This window comes from Zingiber officinale, chromosome 6B, assembly GCF_018446385.1.
Source record: "Zingiber officinale cultivar Zhangliang chromosome 6B, Zo_v1.1, whole genome shotgun sequence".
Classification (NCBI taxonomy): domain Eukaryota; kingdom Viridiplantae; phylum Streptophyta; class Magnoliopsida; order Zingiberales; family Zingiberaceae; genus Zingiber; species Zingiber officinale.
In genome coordinates this window covers 133455231-133476156 of record NC_055996.1, presented here as the reverse complement: position 1 = coordinate 133476156, position 20926 = coordinate 133455231, and the positions used below count along the sequence as shown (strand labels likewise).

Below are 20926 nucleotides of genomic sequence, written 5' to 3'. Positions count from 1 at the left end.
AGTGTTAGGATAAGGGATTTTTCCTCCTATTGATGATCAATCATCCAAGTTAATAAGAATTGGTTACCAATACCAACTAAATAAAAAAATTTAAAAAAAATTGAGTCCCTTTTGCTATCAAATTATCTGGAACACAAGAATATGGGCACACGCCAGAAAAAATAAAACTTCAGATAAGAAGAGTAGCATTTGCCTTTCTGGAACACTGCGAGAACATGGCTCAAGCTAGAGTGGTGCTCCTCCCGATCCCTGCCGTCGGCCACATCATGTCCATGCTCGAGATGGCCAAACTCCTCCACCGCTACCACTTCTCCGTCACCGTTCTCATGGTGCCTGTCCCTACCACCTTTCCCGTTGGCGACTATATCGCCACCATCGCCGCCTCCGGCCTTGACATCGACTTCCGGAATATCCAGCCCGTCGATCCGCCCAAGGACGCCGACGGACCGGAGCATTTCATCTCCGCCTACATGGAGAAGCAAAACCACCATATCAAATCCGCCCTCCATGACCTCTTGCGCTCTGGCGACTCCCCTTTGGCCGCTTTAATCGTCGACTTATTTGCCACCGGAGCGATCGACGTCGCGGCCGAACTCGGTGTTCCTTGCTATGTCTACTTCGCCTCCAACGCCGCCTTCCTCGCTCTTATGCTCTATCTCCCAACCCTCGATGAGAAGTTCCCCGTGGAGTTCGAGGAGATGCAAGAAGAGGTGAGGGTACCGGGCGTGTGCCCCATCCCGCCGATCTCGATGCCGTCGCCCTTCATGAGGAAGAAGAGCGGGAGGTACACTTGCTTCGTCCACCATGGCCGGCGCTACTCCGAGCTTAAAGGCATCGTGGTCAACACATTCACGGATCTTGAGCCGGCGACGCTGCGGGCGCTGGATGAGGGTCTCTGTGCGCCCGGCCGTCGGACCCCGCCGATGTATCCAGTCGGCCCGCTGATAGCGCGCGAGGAGGGCGAGAAAAGTCGGCAGCAAGAGTGCGTCGCGTGGCTCGACGGGCAGCCGGCACGCTCGGTGGTGTTCCTCTGCTTCGGTAGCAAAGGCTGCTTCAACGCGGCGCAGGTGGGGGAGATAGCAGCGGGGCTGGAGCGTAGCGGGTGCCGGTTCTTATGGGCGCTGCGGGTGGCGTCGGAAGAGGTGCTCGGGATGCGGAAGCCGGTTGATGCGAAGCTGGAGGAGGTGCTGCCGGAGGGATTTCTGGAGCGGACGAAGGCGAGGGGGATGGTATGGCCGTCGTGGGCGCCGCAAGCGGAGATACTAGCTCACCGGTCGGTGGGGGGATTCGTGACGCACTGCGGGTGGAACTCGTGCCTGGAGAGCCTGCAGTGCGGGGTCCCCTTGCTGGGGTGGCCGCTGTATGCGGAGCAGCATTCGAACGCGGTGGTGATGGAGGAGGAGATGGGGGTGGCGCTGCAGCTGAAGGTGGAGAGGGCGAATGACAACTTTGTGAAGGCGGAGGAGTTGGAGAGGGGAGTGAGGACGTTAATGGGGAAGAGCGATGAAGGAAGGAGAGTGAGGGCGAAGGCGGAGGAGATGATGGCGGCGGCTAAGAAGGCATGGGAACAAGGTGGACCTTCCTGGGTAAACATGGAAGCCCTAGTCAACGAACTGCTCGCCAAATGAAGTGAAATGAAATTAGAGCCTTTCATTTTATAGCCAATGACTGCATATGCATCGACAATGTATGTTTTTGATAAATCGATATGCACTATTACTAATTACTTTCAAGTTTAGAATTGCAAAATCGAAAACAATTCGAAAAATGATTCGAAATAAAAGAGCGATGCACTATATCATTGAGTACATTATTAAACTAGAACAAATGTCACCATTGTTCATGGGTTACATGTGACTGTCCCCTCGGATGGGTCTAGTGATTAACACATAAGATATTATCATAATAAGGTCTGGGGTTCGAATCTCGGTAAAGCTGAGGTAAATACCTCTCTTATGTGATAGTCACTATTCCAAAGGCTAGTAGTTGCTTGTAATTTACCTTCTCCATGTTGGCATTGGGACGGATTGACGGGAGCACTGGGGACAAACGTATTCATTTTTTACCACAATGAGTTACATGTGACTGAGTTTCCAACTTGAGTTCATCTTTATGGAACATAAACTTACATCAATATCAAAAATATATACACAATTTGCTCTTATTATTTTCATCCTATTGAATTGATTTGAGGGATCCCATCAAACGTAAGTTGAAAGTAAAAAAGACTGACCGAGGTGGAAGATAAAGCCAAGAGAGGTGTCTAAGTCGATCAAACATATCAAGTATGGCTGAACAGACAACACAAGTTTAGGGGACAAGTAAGATGGGCATTGCCCTACCGGATAAAATAATCTTCCGACCACAAAGAAAGTTAAGCAACAGTTGGTCTCGCTAATCAGGCTCTATGTCCAGTCAGATGGAGATAACCGACGATGATCAAGAAGCAAGGAAAGAGACGAGCTGGTAGGTCCTAAGGACACTACCGAGCAGGGGCAACTCAGCCGAGTGGACTCTTGTCGGTTGCGCATGACCCCACTAAATATCTTATCATATCCTTTTGAGAGTTTATGTCGCTGACAACAGGACATGTCTGGTAGACAATCATACTTTAGAAATTTCTAGGTTGTCATATCAAAAAATTGCATGATTTTTTAGGGAATAATGTTAAGGACATTTTTCGATTTATCTTTTCTTAGGACATCTAGAAAAACATGTCTACACTTTGGGATGCGTACATGAACACTATAAGGATATTATAAAAAGGGGTTTCTATTTACAGCAGGAGGTATACGTAACTCCATTCTACACACGCTTAGCTATAATTTTCCTTTTCTTCTACGCACCGGATACTAACTTGAGCGTCAGCGGATCAATACTAGGAATCCCTTCCCATCCCGACACTGACACTTTTGTATTGTAGGGTTACGTAGAGTCTTCGCCGCGTTAACTTTGAAGTCACATTTTCAGTTGAACATCTTCATCAATTTCAGATAGGATCACAAATGATGACAATCTCATCATCGTTCGATCTCCATAGCCACCAAATGTGTTCTCGCCGCTGTATGCCATGTAAAGAAAACCTTCCTCGTCTTTGTGTTCCTCATAGATGGCAGACATCAAGATATAGGAATACAAATAGAGATTCAAGATAACTACATTGTAGGAATACAAAAAAAAAAAAAAAAAAAAAAAAAAAAAAAAAAAAAAAAAAGTTGAAGTGGATCACAAATATAAGATATCGCAAATATATGTCTCTCAGATATTGTCGACGACAAGAACACATACTTGTTTCAGTCAACTTGTGGATCCCTTCTCATGTATGGAAGAAACTCCTTTACGAGGATCAACAAGATACGCTATATAATTCCGAATCATGATTTCTCCAAATCTGACAAATGTCCTATTTTAACTAAACGCAACACCAAGTGTCAGTCAATATAATCTTATAATATTCCATGAGTCACCTAAATCCCAATTTCTCCAAATCTGACTCGAGGACATCACTTGCGGATTTCAGCTTCTAACGAATCATGTGAATGAGATCATGGACATGTTGCTCATGCGAGCCGATAACACCTTCTGACAAAGACCAATTCGTCTTAACTTATTTTCAGACACCTGTTTATTAGTTTGACAAGTAGTTTACTGTACTTGATTTAAACTTTTTGACTTATCCTAGGACTTGAATTCTATTTTACAGTTGACTTATCTCTTAGTAAATTATTTATCTGCTTCATTTATTTACTTAACCTTGCATGACTATATGCTTGACTTAAGCTTTTATCTCATATTTACATATTAACCAATTTTAATGTATTAAAAAAAGGAGAGGGAGATAAAAATAAGGATTAAAGTCAAGAAAATTTCAATTGAAAATTTGTCTTTAACTTTCCAATTTAAACAAATCCTATATAATTAAGGGTACTAATTAAAGGAAGTTATGTCTTAAATTAATATATTCATGTATAACCATTATATTTATTTTATACAATGAATATAAAATTCCAAATTTATCTTTTGATTATTGTTTACTAACTTTAATTTAGTTTTCATACTATAAAAAAAAAGGAAAAGATTGTTTGTACTAGGAACACAATATTTAATCCAGAGTTTTGATGTATATCTAAGGTTAAAGTTAGGTTTGTTACGATCAAATAAGTTGTGTCAAGTATGTAGGAGCAGATTATTTGACAAATGGTAAAGTCATAATTAGAAATCAAGCAACGACAAAGTCCTAGTGAAACTAGATAAAGTGAAGTCATAGTTGAGAATCAGACAGTGACTAAGTCCTAGTGGTGTTAGGCGACTGAAGACTGATTGGGAATTAGACATGAGTTAAGTCTTAGTTGAAACCAAACAAGAAAATCCTAGCTAGGAGCTAGAAGAATCAATTCCAAGTAGAGTTAGTTGAGAGCTGAAGGCTTGACAAACAAGTTAAACTAGAGTAAGTTGGGAGTTGAAGACTTGGTTGACAAGTCCAAGTTGAATCAATTGGGAGCTATAGCTTGACACCTTTGTTTAGATAAGTTAGCTAGAAGTTGAGCATCTAGAAAAAAAGTAAGTGCGAGTAACTTTACATTTTCTATCATACTCATTATATGTAACAATTGTAGAGAAGTAAATTTCGATAGTTCCAGGTGGTCGAAGGGAGTCCGAGAGACTAGTTGGTGATAACTCTCGGCGAGAGAAATCAAAGGGTCCAGACGACCAATTCTGAGTCAGGGCGATTGGAGCATACGAACGACTAGAGTAGCTTCCAAGCGACCGAGAAATAATGTTATCTAGTAATTCGAGTGAGTCAAATCAAGATCAGATTAATCCCCTCTCTAGGTGATTGGAGGATGATCAAGCTATCGGAGAACACGGTTAACATTATCTATTTGATAGATGTTGCATCCACATCAGCATCATTTAGACAATCGAGGAGCTTCCAATCGACCAAAGGATATCTTGTCAGCAATAGACAGAGGCTATGTAAAAAGCCTCAAGGCAGAGCTTGACGATCACCAATTCACTCAATCTCTTATTCATTCTCATTCTTTAGTGCTCTCTTGCTCTCCGTGCTATGATACGCTGCAACCTCACACTTCAATTTTGATCGGCAACACCTAGCGTAGCTTTTCATTATTTCTTATGTTGCTATATATGTTTTTATTTGAGCTTAGTTTTTAGATTTTATTTCTGTAAGGTGTAGGACCGTTGGCGGTCGGCTAGAGGGGGAGAATAGCCCAGCGAAATAAAACCAACCTTCTTCAATCATTTGCAGCTTAGTTAAACTAACACTTGCATAAACAAAATAAAAGACTGAAAAAGAAGTAAGCTTTTGGTATAAACATTTATCTAGAAATAGGAATCACATTGGTCAAATGTCTACATTTATGATAAATGTAGTTGTTCAATTAATTTATATTGTAGATAACATGGTGTGTGGTGTCACACACAGAGGATCATGTTATCAGTACCTTATAAATTATAAACAGTAACTCACGACCATAATGGAAAGGAACAAACCATTGGAAGGTCGTAGTGTAATTAGGTATTAGTTTATCTTAACTATATAATTACACTAGTACACTTAGAGTGTATTGAGTAGGACCATTAGAGGTCGTTTCTTTTATACTGACTTTATAAAGAAACAAAGACCTCAGTTATTATGGAAGTGTGTGCTCTTAATCCTAATATAATAACAAGCACATATATTTGATATTTATTTCTTTAATTTATCAATGGGTGAGATTTAGTTCGATGAATCAATAAGCCCGATAAGTTGGAAAATGATATCACTTATAGTGTGTATTGTTGATTATAGAAGGAAACTGTGTCCTAGTGATCTAGGTTGAGAATGTCCTCAAGAGGAGCTCATAAGGATTGTCATGTTAAACCCTGCAGGTGGACTTAGTCCGACATGACGATAAGGTTGAGTGGTACTACTCTTGGACTAAGATATTAATTAAATGAGTTGTTAGTAACTCGCTTAATTAGTGGACATTTGGCAACTTAAACAGGAGACTAACACACTCATAATAAGAAGGAGCCCAAAATGTAATTTGGGATTGGTGCGATAGTTCAATAATAGTTCTTTAGTGGAATGAATTATTATTGATGGAATTAAGTTGTGTGTTGGGCGAACACGGGAAGCTTAATTTCATCGGGAGACCAAAACCAATTCCTCCTCTCGGTCCCTATCGTAGCCTCTTGTATATAGAGATTTATACCCACCACATACCCACCTTCTTACCCAACCAATAGGGGTCGGCCAAGCCAAGCTTGAAGCTCCAGCTTAGGGCCGGCCAAGCCTAAAGGTGGCCGGCCAATAGCTTGGAGCCCAAGGTTAGGTGGCCGGCTACATCATATCAAAAGGGAATTTATTTTATTTAAAATTTTTTCTTATGTGGATACCATGATTTTAAAAGAGAGTTTAAAATTTAAATCTTTCCTTTTATAGCTTTCTACAAAAGATTAAGAAAGGATTTGAAATCTTTCCTTATTTGTAGATTGAAAGGTAGATTTTAATTTTAAGAAAAACTTTCATTTTTAACCATGTTCATGATTTAAAAGAGAGTTTAAAAATTAAATATTCTCTTTTATAAGTTTCTACAAAAGATTAAGAAAAGATTTGATATCTTTCCTTATTTGTAGATCGAAAGGAGATTTTAATTTTTAGAGATAACTTTCCTTTTTGGAAATCATTCACTTATTTAAAAGAAAGATTTTAATTTATAAAATTTCCTTTTATTAACCAATCATGAAGGGATAAAATTATTGGAGAAATTTTTATAAATTTCTAGAAACAAATTAGGAAGTTTTAATTCTTGTGTGAATTAAATTTTCCTTGTTTTGGGAATTAGAAGTGGCCGGCCATTATTATTAAAAGAAGCAAATTATGTATTAATAAAAATAATTTTTCGTTTTTATGACAAAAGAATTAAGGAATTTTTATTAAAATTTCCTTATTTGTCAAGACCAAGGATTATAAAAGAGGGGTAGAGGTGCCTTCAGGGTAATCAACTCTATTCTTTTCTTCTTCTCTTTTCCTCCTTGGTGGCCGGCCATAGCTTCTTCCTCTTCTCTTCTTCTTATTCTCATCTTGGAGCTCTTGATGGTGGCGGTTCTAGCTAGGAGAAGAAGAGAGAAAGGTGGTTTTGTTTCTTGCATCCCTTGGAGCTTGGTGGTGGTGGCCGGACCTCTACTTCTCTTGGAGAATTGTGGTGGCCGAAACTTGCAAGGAAGAAGAAGGTGCTTGGTGGTTCTCATCTCGGAAGATCGTTGCCCACACAACGTCCGAGGTTAGAAGAGGAATACGGTAGAAGATCAAAAGGTCTTTTTAGAATGTATAACTAGTAATTTTTCCTTTCCGCATCATACTAGTTATTTATGGAAATAATACCAAATACAAGAGGCTTACGATTCTAGTATTTCGAATATGTTTTTCGAAGTTGTGTTCTTTTATTTTTCTTTTCCTTGTGATTTGATTGTTCTTTTTGGTTGACCTAAAGTTATTTTAGGATATTAAATATTAGCTTTCCATAAAAGGTTTTGTCTAGTCGGTGGTGGTTGTTCCCATATCCAAGAAGGCCATGTGCCTCGCCACGTCAGTACTGGGAACCAATTATGGAAATTAATATTTAATGGAATTAATAACTTAGGTGATTTGGATCAAACGTGTTAAGTTCCGCAGGAGATCCAAGTCTAAACCTTAAAGAACAAATAGATTAAGTTTTGGATCAAACGTGTTAAGTTCCGCAGGCGATCCAAAATTTAATTTAAAAGAACACATGGTAGCTAGGAAAAGGTTCAGACCTTTGTACAAAATTTTTGTACAGTGGAATCTCTAGGTTTTTCGAGTAGCAACCAACAATTGGTATCAGAGCAAGGGTATTGCCTCTGTGTATTTGGTATTAGTTTAATTATGCACATGTCATACATAATTTAGGCAGATTAATAGTAGGATGTGCTAACTTTGTGGATGCAGGATCCAACTATTATGGCTTATAGTTATTATGTGTGTGATTGGACCCTTGGACATGTCAAGGACATTTTATTGTGTGTGCATGATTGTATTATAAAATACAGCAGGAGCTGTATTTAGTTTTATTAGGATTTTATTTTTTGATCTAGATACATGTACATTCCTTCGAGGAATATAGGATCGAAAAATATAAAATTCTATTTATGTCGCGGATCGAGTCTTGCAAGGCGTGGAACCTTTTAAGGACCAGAGGCGCAGCGGAACAAGGAGCAAGATGGATGCGACAACTAGACCCGGTGGCAGTGACCAAAGATGGCAGCAGCTAGGGTTGGTGACACACGGAGGACAACAATAGATAAAAGCCATAATAGTTGAAAATTAGTTTTTCTATTTATTGCTTTTTATGCTGTGTTGTGTGTGCTTGTTAGTATGCATATTTAGTAGGCTAGCATAGTTAAAATTCCTCATTTATAAATAACTAAGTGTGAGAGGATTTTAAGTAAATCCCATGGTCTCCATTACTGGTTTGTAAGTGATGCATCAACAAGCTCCTCTTTTGTTTCTTGGTGTGGCCGGCCATCATCATCATCACTCTGACTTCCATTTTGGATGACGGAATATTAAAGGCGTGTGATCTTCCCCAACGGAAGGGGCATAATCTTATTAATGGACTTAGTGTCAAGTAATGGTATACACTTAGACACATTTAATAGTATCCTCCCCAATGAGTCACTACTATCACTTGTGTGACCAAAAGGAAATCAACTATTGATTTGTCATAAAACTAGATTGGCAATATAATAAAATTAATAAACCCCTCTTACAAATGTTTGAATTTGTATACGTCCACACTAACGTGGCATACAAGATTCATGGTGTTTGAGGTAATTTTATTTGTCAAAAAGTTATATTGACAAGATAGTCAATGGGTAAAACCCTCCTCTTACAAATGATGAATTTGTATACGTCCACACTAACGTGGCATGCAAAATTCACGGTGTTTGAGGTGTTGGTAAATTTAAATAATATTGTTTGAGGAAGCAATATTATTTTAAATTCAAAGAGTTTTGACCAAATATTTGATCAAAGACAGATCAACTATTAATTTTATTCGTTATAAAGTAAAGTTGACGAGATAATAAAATTAATGAATAAAATCTCCTCTTCGATTTTGTATACACAAAATTTATGGAGATTTTAAGGAGTTGATCTTGACCAAATATTTTTGAGATTCTTAGGATGTTTGTCAATCCCTAGTAGTCATACTATAGAAAAGACTTAGTAGTCCCAATTGTAATGATTGGAAATAGGACTTGGACATTAAGGTAGACTATCTTCTTAGAACTAAGAACAATTTAGGTGTATTTAATTCATTAGTTGAAACATGCCTAGTGGTGTTATCTACCAGAACCTGGAGTGTAGATACAAGATGTCATTAATCATGTCTGCAATTCATTGCAGGGTTCCAGGAAACCCGACAACTAAATGAAAGGTAAATCACCGTCCACATGGGCACTACTGTAAAAGTGGTAGCTATTGCAGTGGGAGATTTTTATCCTTTGATAAGAATAAAATATGGATTTTAAGTAATTGTCTTTACGTACCAAGTTTAGAAAGAACCTGATTTCAGTTTCTAAACTATTATAGATATTGTGTCTATTTTGATAACAAAGTTGTTATCAAGAAAAATAGGGAAGTTATCTATTCTGGTATGATGGTTGACAATTTATAATCCAATAACTCTCACGATGCAACAAATAAAAATTAGTAACACATCTTCTAATTTTAAGAGAAAGCAACCTTCGGAAATGAACCAATTATATCTTTGGCACCTAAAGCTAGGTTATACTTAAGTAGGATTCATTGGTAGCTGATGAACTTTTGGGTTCATTGGTAGTGGAAATCTTTCCAACCTGCGAGTCTTACTTGGAAGGAAAATAACCAAGAAGCTTTTAAGTCCAAGGGGTATGGAGTCAAAGATATGTTGAAATCGGTTCATTCTGATTTGTGTGATCCTATGACTATCCAGACAAGAGGTAGTATTGAATATTTCGTCTATTTTATAGACAACTATTCAAGATACAAATAAATTTACTTAATGTACCGCAAGACTAAGTACTTTGATTAGTTCAAAGAGTACAAGGCTGATGCGGAGAAATGTTAAAGTAAATGTCACTATGGTAAGATCGTAGTGGCAAGTACCTCTTGGGAGAATTTAGGAGTCACTTATCAAAAGTAGGGATTCAATCCCAACTAACTGCACCTGGTACACCCCAACAGAATGGTGTAGTAGAAAGAAGGTAAAGGACTCTTATGAAATAATTAGATAGATGATGAGTTATTCAGAAAATTACCAAATTTATTTTAAGGATAAACTCTGAAAACGAAAGTGAACATAGTACCTTCCAAGTTAGAACTCTCTACTCATATAGAATTGCTGAATAGGTGAAAACCTATTTTGAAGCATATTCGGATTCGGGTAATCCAGCACATATGTTAAAGAGAGACAATGATAAGTTGGATAGGAGTTCACTTGTTTGTAAGTTATCCTAGATAAACAAAAGTAGGTTTATAGTCTTAAAAATCAGAAGGTCATTGTTAGCATCAATAACTGATTTTTTAGAAAAAGACTATATATTGAATCACGTGCTCATAAGTAAATTTGTTCTTAAGGAAATAATAAAGGACATGTCTAACCTAGTACCAACTGTACAAGATGAGATACCACAAGAAAACTGCAACACGTATCACAAATTGATACACAATTACAGAAAGTGTCTTGTTGTAGTGGGAGGGTTGTTATGCAACCTAAATAGGTTCATGTTTTGGGAGAGTTTTTGGACTCGATCCCTGGAGGGCATGAACCTGATCTCCGGTCATATGATGAAGCACTCCAAGATAAAGATGCAGCATCTTGGCAAAGAGTAATGAATAAAAGAATTAGAATATATGTATTCTAATAAAATCTGGAAGCTTGTAGAATCACCAAATGGTGTAAAAGCCGTTGGGTGTAAAAAGGTCTATAATAGGAAAAGAGGGATAGACAGGAAGGTAGTAACTTTCAAAGCAAGGCTTGATAAAAAAGGAAACTTTTTCACTGGCAGCCATGCTTAAGTCTATCCAGATTCTTTTATCTATTTGGCAAGAGGATGTCAAGACAGCATTCCTTAATGGAAGTCTTGAAGAAAGCATCCATATAAAGCAACCAGAAGGGTTCATTGCAAAGGGCTAAGAGCATCTTGTGTGCAAGCTCAATCAGTCTATGGACTGAGGCAAAGCTTCAAGGTCTTGGAACATCCGGTTTATCAAAGTAATCCAGATGTATGGATTTAGTAACCGGATAAGTCTTGTGTATACAAAAGGTGTGATGGAAGCGTGGTGGTATTTCTTGTACTATACGTAGATAACATTTTTGGTAGTTGGAAACAATATCAAAATGTTGTCAGAAGTAAGGGTATGGTTGTCCAAACAATTCGATATAAAGGACTTGGGAGAATGTATATATTCTTGAGATCAAAGTAATAAGGGATCGCAAGAAAAAATATATTTTACTTATCCCAAGCTTGATACATCGGAAAAATCCTTGCTCATTTTAAGCATGCAAAACTCCTAGAAAGGTTTCTTACCTTTTAAGCATGGAGTGTCTTTATCTAAAGAGATGTCTCCGATGACATCAAAGGAGATTGAGGACATGTAGGCAGTTATGCTTCGGCAGTTAGACAACCTAATGTATGCTATGCACGAGATCAGAAATCTGTTTTGCCAAGGGCATAGTTAGCAGATATCAAAGTAACCCTAGACAAGGACATTGGACTGCAGTAAAGCATATATTAAAGTACCTTAGAGGAACTAGAGATTATATGCTAGCTTACAAGGCAGTTAATTTGGTCCCTGTGGGTTGCATGGATTTTGACTTCCAATCGGATAGGGACAATAATAAGTCAACCTCGGGGTTTTGTGTTTACTTTAGGAGGTAAAGTCATAACTATGGAAGAGTGATAAGCATAGGTGTTTTTCTGGACTCCACCATAGAAGCTTAGTATATGGCAAGCCTCTGAGAAAACCATAAAAGCTGAATGACTTAATTACCTCAAGATAGACTTAGATATGATTTCTTGTTTTTCCAAAGATTATTACAATTTATTGTAATAATAATGGTGCAGTAACAAACTCGAAGAAACCATGAGTCTATAAGGCAAGTAAACACAATAGAGCGCAAGTACTACCCAATACGAGAAATCGTATAAACGAGGAGAAGTTGTTGCCGCCTAGAATGCATCAGATGATGACCTATAGATCTTTTCACTAAGGTCCTTAAGGCGAGAGCTTTTGATGGACATGTTGAAGGGTTGGGAATCAGATGTATGGCAGCAGATATGGCAGCTTAGTCTTTTAGTATAAGTGGGAGATTGTTAGAGTGTATACTAAAAGCCTAGCTTTTGGTATAAACATTTATCTAGAAATAAGAATCACATTGGTCAAATGTCTACATTTATGATAAATGAAGTTGTTCAATTAATTTATATTGTAGATAACATGGTGTGTGGTGTCATACACAGAGGATCATGTTATCAGTACCTTATAAATTATAAACAGTAGCTCACGACCATAATGGAAAGGAACAAACCATTGGAAGGTCGTAGTGTAATTAGGTATTAGTTTATCTTAACTATATAATTACACTAGTACACTTAGAGTGTATTGAGTAGGACCATTAGAGGTCGTTTCTTTTATACTGACTTTATAAAGAAACAAAGACCTCAGTTATTATGGAAGTGTGTGCTCTTAATCCTAATATAATAACAAGCACATATATTTGATATTTATTTCTTTAATTTATCAATGGGTGAGATTTAGTTCGATGAATCAATAAGCCCGATAAGTTGGGAAATGATATCACTTATAGTGTGTATTGTTGATTATAGAAGGAAACTGTGTCCTAGTGATCTAGGTTGAGAATGTCCTCAAGAGGAGCTCATAAGGATTGTCATGTTAAACCCTGCAGGTGGACTTAGTCCGACATGACGATAAGGTTGAGTGGTACTACTCTTGGACTAAGATATTAATTAAATAAGTTGTTAGTAACTCGCTTAATTAGTGGACATTTGACATCTTAAACACAGGGAGACTAACACACTCATAATAAGAAGGAGCCCAAAATGTAATTTGGGATTGGTGCGGTAGTTCAATAATAGTTCTTTAGTGGAATGAATTATTATTGATGGAATTAAGTTGTGTGTTCGGGGCGAACACGGGAAGCTTAATTTCATCGGGAGACCAAAACCAATTCCTCCTCTCGGTCCCTATCGTAACCTCTTGTATATAGAGATTTATACCCACCACATACCCACCTTCTTACCCAACCAATAGGAGTCGGCCAAGCTAAGCTTGAAGCTCAAGCTTAGGGTCTGCCAAGCCTAAAGGTTGGCCTTAAGGTGGCCGGCCAATAGCTTGGAGCCCAAGTTTAGGTGGCCGGCCACATCATATTAAAAAGGATTTTTTATTAAAATTATTTCTTATGTGGATATCATAGTTTTAAAAGAGAGTTTAAAAATTAAATCTTTCCTTTTAAAGCTTTCTACAAAAGATTAAGAAAAGATTTGAAATCTTTCCTTATTTGTAGATTGAAAGGAGATTTTATTTTTAAGAAAAACTTTCCTTTTTGACCATGATAATAATTTAAAAGAGAAGTTTAAAAATTAAATATTCTCTTTTATTAGTTTCTACAAAAGATTAAGAAAAGATTTGATATCTTTCCTTATTTGTAGATTGAAAAGAGATTTTAAATTTTAGAGATAACTTTCCTTTTGGAAATTATCCACATGTTTAGAAGAAGAATTTTAATTTATAAAATTTCCTTTTATTAACCAATCATGAAGGGATAAAATTATTGGAGAAATTTTTATAAATTTCTAGAAACAAATTAGGAAGTTTTAATTTTGTTTGAATTAAATTTTCCTTGTTTTGGGAGAAAAGTGGCGGCCATTATTATTAAAAGAAGAAAATTATTTTTTAATTAAAATAATTTTTCTTTTTTATGACAAAAGAATTAAGGAATTTTTTTATTAAAATTTCCTTATTTGTCAAGACCAAGGATTATAAAAGAGGGGGTAGAGGTGCCTTCACGGGTGATCAACTCTATTATTCTTCTCCTCTCTTTTCCTCCTTGGTGGCCGGCCCTAGCTTCTTCCTCTTCTCTTCTTCTTATGGCCGGCGGCAACCTCTCTTGGAGCTCTTGATGGTGGTCGGTTCTAGCTAGGAGAAGAAGGAGAGAAAGGTGGTTTTGTTCTTGCATCCCTTGGAGCTTGGTGGTGGTGGCCGGACCTCTACTTCTCTTGGAGAATTGTGGTGGCCGAAACTTGTAAGGAAGAAGAAGGTGCTTGGTGGTTCTCATCTCAGAAGATCGTTGCCCACACAACGTCCGAGGTTAGAAGAGGAATACGGTAGAAGATCAAGAGGTTTTTTAGAAGGTATAACTAGTAATTTTTCCTTTCCGCATCATGCTAGTTATTTATGGAAATAATACCAAATACAAGAGGCTTACGATTCTAGTATTTCGAATATGTTTTCAAGTTGTGTTCTTTATTTTTCTTTTCCTTGTGATTTGATTGTTCTTTTGGTTGACCTAAAGTTATTTTAGGATATTAAATATTAGCTTTCCATAAAAGGTTTTGTCTAGTCGGTGGTGGTTGTTCCCATATCCAAGAAGGCCATGTGCCTCGCCATGTCAGTACTGGGAACCAATTATGGAAATTAATATTTAATGGAATTAATAACTTAGGTGATTTGGATCAAACGTGTTAAGTTCCGCAGGAGATCCAAGTCTAAACCTTAAAGAACAAATAGATTAAGTTTTGGATCAAACGTGTTAAGTTCCGCAGGCGATCCAAAATTTAATTTAAAAGAACACATGGTAGCTAGGAAAAGGTTCAGACCTTTGTACAAAATTTTTGTACAGTGGAACCTCTAAGTTTTCCGAGTAGCAACCAACAGGATCCGGGCGCCCGGAGGTCCAGGCGCCCGGAACAGGTCCGGGCGCCCGGAGGTCCAGGCGCCCGGAACAGGTCCGGGCGCCCGGGACCAAGTTTTATCCCTGCCGCGACTTCGCCACGTGGAGCATCCTAGTTGGTTGGCCACGTCACACTCCAAGCGCCCGGAAGGGATCCAGGCGCCCGGAATGTCATATAAAAAGAGGGTCGAGGGAGCAGCTAAGGATAACAACAGATTCTAAGCTTTCTTCTGTGAAGTGCTGCCAACGAGACGACCTTAACGTGCTACAACTCGACGTCGACGACCCGAAGCTCAGACTCTTCGATTTTGTGTTGTCGGTATTAGTTTACTTATTGCATTAATTGTAATTCAAATTGTAATATTTTCGATATTATAGTTGTTGCCCACCGAAAGCGGTCAAGGACCGCGGGCCTTCGAGTAGGAGTCGCCATAGGCTCCGAACGAAGTAAAACATCTGCGTCTGTTGTGTTTGCTTTTACTTTCCGCTGCATTTCTACTCTGTGTTTTAAAATCGTTAAAATAGCCACGAGCGCTATTCACCCACCCCCCCTCTACCGCTTTCGATCCATCAATTGGTATCAGAGCGGGGTCATTTTGAATCGGTGTAACCACCATTCAAAATACTTTTCGTGGTATTTTCAGATTTTTCGGAGTCGATTAGAACTTAGCTTCATAGCTAGATTCTAATTCTTTTTCTCGAATCGGCTTTCTGCTCGGAGTTGGTGCAGCACCACCCGAGTTCGTGATCCATTTTCTTCCTTCCGCACTACTAAGCCAGGACCAAGTCCTGGAACATTTTTTTTGTTGTTTTCTTTTTAGGTTGATCTGAAATGGCCCTTCAAGAAGGCTACAGTACAGCCCGCCCTCCGCTATTCACCGGAGACGACTTCGGGTACTGGAAGGGTCGGATGGAGGCATATCTCCAGACTCACTTTGAAGTCTGGATGATTGTCAAAACCGGACTCCAACTGCCAACTGATAACGCCGGCAAACCACTATCATACGAGGATTAGGACGCATCTCTTATTAAGAAGGTGGAAGCTAATGCCAAGGCAACCTGTACCCTGCAGTGCGGTCTATCAAAAGAAGAACTCAACCGCGTCGGCCCCTTCAACATTGCCAAAGAGTTGTGGGAGAAGCTCATTGAACTTCACGAAGGGACATCCGACACCAAAGTAAGTAAAAGAGACTTAATTTTCAATAAATTATTTAACATCAAATTGCAGGAAGGTGAATCAGCTGCCCAACTCCATGCTCGGATTCAAGATCTGCTCAATGGTCTTCATGTAATTGGACAGAAGGTAGACAACCGGGACATCATAAGGTATTCTTTAAATGCTTTTCCAAGGAACACCTTGTGGGCATCCATGGTAGATGCCTACAAGGTCTCCAAGGACTTATCTACCATTAAGTTAGATGAACTTTTTGCAGAATTTGAACTTCACGAATAGACTAATGCACACCCGACCGAGAAAGGGTTGGCTTTGGTTGCAGGAACAGGGAGAACGCGCGAATCAAAAATCAAGCGCAGAACCGAACCTGAGTCAGAAGAAGAACCAGATTCGGAAGGCGACGATGAACTTACAATCGAAATAGTCAACTTGGTAAAGAAACTCTGCAAAAAGAAGGGTTTCAACAAAAAGGATGTCAGAAAGGTCATCCAGGCGAAAGAAGCCCAACCAAGCTCGAAGGTTAAATTCGAAGTGACCTGCTACGGGTGCAATCAGAAGGGGCACATCAAGGCAAACTGCCCGAACCAGAAGGATCCAAAGAAACCAAAAAGAAAGAAGGCATTGAAGGCAACATGGGACGAGTCTTCTTCCGAGGAATCCGACGACGAAGAACTAGAGCAGACTAACTTTCTCGCATTAACAGCCCGGGACTACACCAACGAATCCGGAAGCGAGGACGAATCGGAAGCCGAGTCCGAGAGAAGCCACGGATCCGCATCCGTTTCCGAAGGGCCAAACCCCTCTGTAAGTCAAAATGGGTTATATTGCATAATTAATTATTTAATGCATAAAGTAGCTAAGTCCAAAATTCGAATCAAGTCGCTTCTAAAGGAGGTAACACTCCTTAAAGAGACGACTAATAACGAATCCTTGACTGATCCAGTTCAGATTGGAACCTCAACTCAAGTTCAAAAACTTGAGGAAGAGAATTCCAACCTGAAAATTCAAGTCAAGGATTTGAAGACAACCTTAGAACGATTTTCCTTGGGATCCAAGAATCTTAACTTGATTCTTGGAACACAAAGGGCAATCTACAATCGAACTGGACTAGGATACAAAACAAAAAACAAATATAGATCATATCTATCTCTCATACAAAGAACAAATAGAAAAATGGTCCAAGCATGGGTTGCCAAGTCCAACCTAATCAATCAAGTTGGACTTGGACAGTATTGGGTCCCTAAGGATCAAATACATTACCTCAATAGACCTTATCGATGCTATAATCCAGGGGAGCTAAAACAATAAAAATTCGAAATTAATTATTAATTATTAAAATTTAAAATTTAAAATTTAAAATTCGAAATTTATTATTAATTATTAAAATTCAAAATTCGAAATTAATTATTAATTATTAAAATTCAAAATTAATTATTAATTATTAAAATTCAAAATTCAAAATTCAAAATTAATTATTAATTATTAAAATTCAAAATTCGAAATTAATTATTAAAATTCAAAATTCAAAATTAATTATTAATTATTAAAATTCAAAATTTGAAATTCGAAATTAAAATTCAAAATTAATTATTAAAATTCAAAATTCAAAATTTGAAATTAATTATTAATTATTAAAATTCAAAATAGAAGGAGGGTCCAGAATAGCTGGCAACTCCGAAATCTATTTATCCGACAGGGTAAGTAAGGATAGATTAAAAGGGTTAGATTTAACTTGAATCACAGTACGGGTGAAGTTTTTGGATGATAGTACGTTGGGGAAGCTTGGACATCGCATGTCTAGGAAGATATGACTTCGACCTGGTGCATTTGGCCAAGTGGAACTAACCGAAGCTACCCTTAAATGGATCCTAACTAGTTAGACTAAGGTTCAGTATTAAGTTCAATGGGTAGGACTATTTGGAAAACCTCAAAGGCATGGTTACTTTAATGAGCTCCTTGTGACTCACCATAGCCCAGAAGTTTATCCAAAGAACGCTTACTTGTTGAACCCAAAGCTAAACCCGAATCTAACATAAAGTTAAACTAAACCCTAAAAATTGAACTAATTCATCTCACAAAATGATAGGATCCCCTGATTGAAAACATAGATCAAGTGAGATGACTAAGTTAAATTAAAACTTAAATATTTTCCAAAATTAATTTAACTTAAATATTTTCAAAATCAAAATCAAACTTAAATATCTCTCAATTAAACATCAAATTACCATACAAACACCAATACAGATTGGGTAAGATGCAAAATTAAGAACTTACTTCAATCAAACTGTCTTTTGATCCATCAACTACTTTATGTGTAGGAATTGGATTAATGGATGTTGGACAGTGGATGCTCCAGACATATGACTGGAGATATGTTAAAGTTCACTAAGCTAAAACTAAAGAACTTAGGATCAGTTGCATTCGGCAACGATGGAAAACTGAAAGTAATCGGAAAAGGTAATATCGAACTTAACTCTGATTTCATTATTCAAAAAGTATTATTAGTTGAAGATTTTAATTTTAATTTATTAAGTATAAGTCAATTATGCGATACTGGTTACTCAGTCAATTTTACCAAGTCCAAATGTATAGTCAAACATGTTGATAATCCAAAAATCATACTTAAGGGTACTAGGAAAGATAATGTCTACACCGTTTATCTACCAACATCCTCAATAAAGTGTTTTTTAACACAACAAGAGAAAACTGAGCTATGGCACAGAAGACTCGGTCACACTCACACAAAACTCATTTCAAAAATGAGTCAAAATAGACTAGTTAGAGGGTTGCCCAAATTAAAAGTTATTGAAAACTCAATCTGTAATGCATGTCAACAAGGAAAACAAACCAAGTCCACCCACAAGTCAACCAATTCAGTTAGAACTACCTATCTACTTGAGCTCCTTCACCTAGATCTATTTGATTCTCATGGAGCCAAGTCACTAAGCAAGAACCAATATTGCTTAGTAATAATCGATGACTACTCCAGATTCACCTGGGTAAAGTTTCTAAAAAACAAAAGATGAAACCTTTGAAATATTTAGTAATTTTTGCAAATTAACAGAAAATGAAAAAGATACCAAAATTAAAAGAATAAGGAGTGACCATGGAGGAGAATTTGAGAATCACAACTTCACTAAATTTTGTGAGATAAATGGGTACAAACATGAATACTCCTGCCCTAGAACCCCTCAACAAAATGGTTTAGTAGAACGCAAAAACAGAACCTTACAAGAAGCTGCTAGAATCATGTTAAATGAGTATAAACTATCTAATCAATTCTGGGCTGAGGCAGTTAGTACAGCATGCTACATTCAAAATAGGATTTTAATTAACAAATTTCAAAATAAAACACCCTATGAAATTTATTATAATAAAATTCCTAACTTGAACTATTTAAAGGTATTTGGGTGTAAAGTTTTCATTTTAAACACTAAAGACTACTTAGGAAAATTTACATCAAAAACAACCCCGGGAATATTTTTAGGGTACTCAACCACTAGTAGAGCATATAGAGTATATAACAAAGATACCCTAAAAGTAGAAGAAACAACAAATATAAAATTTGATGAAAACACTATAAATGAAACTGAAAATACAGAAAATGCTAATTCAATAAACCAAGAAGATGACGAAATTCAACTTGAACCTATTGAATCTGAAGAACAAATCACTAATTCAAATGACACACGACCAACCAGAACAAGTACAAATCACCCATCTAACCAAATCTTGGATGATCCAATTGTAGGAGTCAGAACTAGGTCATCCTATAGAAACTAGAGTCAAATAGCCCTAATTTCAAAAATTGAACCCAAAACTATAGAAGAAGCCCTACCAGACCCAGATTGGACTATAGCAATGCAAGAAGAATTGGCCCAGTTTGAAAGAAATCAGGTATGGGAATTAGTGCCTAAACCTATTAACAAAACCATAATTGACACTAAATGGGTTTTTAGAAATAAATTAAGTGATCAAGGTGAAATAGTAAGAAATAAAGCCAGGTTAGTAGCCAAAGGATTCAATCAAATAGAAGGGCTAGACTATGATGAGACCTATGCTCCTGTAACAAGACTTGAATCCATTAGGATGCTGTTGGCCTATGCAGCACACAAAGGATTCAAGTTATTCCAAATGGATGTAAAATCCGCATTCTTAAATGGATTTATTAAAGAAGAAGTATACGTAGGTCAACCCCCAAGATTTGAGGACATAGAACATCCAAATTATGTCTTTAGATTAAAAAAGGCCCTGTACGAACTAAAACAAGCACCTAGGGCTTGGTATGAACGACTGTCCAACTATCTAATATCAAAAGGGTTCAACCAAGGTCAAATAGACCCAACCCTTTTTGTAAAAACCTTAGAAAACGACATCTTTATAGCCCAAATTTACGTCGACGATATTATTTTTGGATCAACCAACTCAAAATTTCTAAAAGAATTTACCAAACTAATGGAAAATGAATTTGAAATGAGTCTAGTACGTGAACTTAATTTCTTTTTAGGGTTACAAATTAAACAAACCAAAGATGGAATTTATATTTATCAAACCAAATATGCTAAGGAATTAATTAGTAAATTTGGAATGGAAAACTCAAAAATAATTAATACACCAATGGCTACAAATGTTAAAATTGACTCAGACTTAGAAGGTAAACCAGTAGACTTGAAATACTATCGAAGTGCGATAGGAAGTCTACTGTACCTAACTGCAAGTCGACCAGACATCATCTTTGCAGTAGGTATGTGTGCAAGATACCAATCTTGTG

General features: G+C 37.5%; 1 protein-coding gene across 1 annotated transcript; it reads left to right on the top strand.

Annotated features, from left to right (window-relative positions):
• The first annotated feature begins 205 nt into the window (after positions 1-205).
• LOC121989625 (UDP-glycosyltransferase 88B1-like) lies at positions 206-1747 on the top strand. Its single transcript, XM_042543772.1, has one exon. The coding sequence runs from the start codon at positions 216-218 to the stop codon at positions 1626-1628; it is 1413 nt and encodes a 470-aa protein (XP_042399706.1). The 5' UTR covers positions 206-215; the 3' UTR covers positions 1629-1747.
• The last annotated feature ends 19179 nt before the right edge of the window (positions 1748-20926 follow it).

Bases quoted from the DNA above. Each gene is read 5' to 3' on its own strand.
- LOC121989625 (XM_042543772.1), top strand. From the start codon at position 216: ATGGCTCAAGCTAGAGTGGTGCTCCTCCCGATCCCTGCCGTCGGCCAC.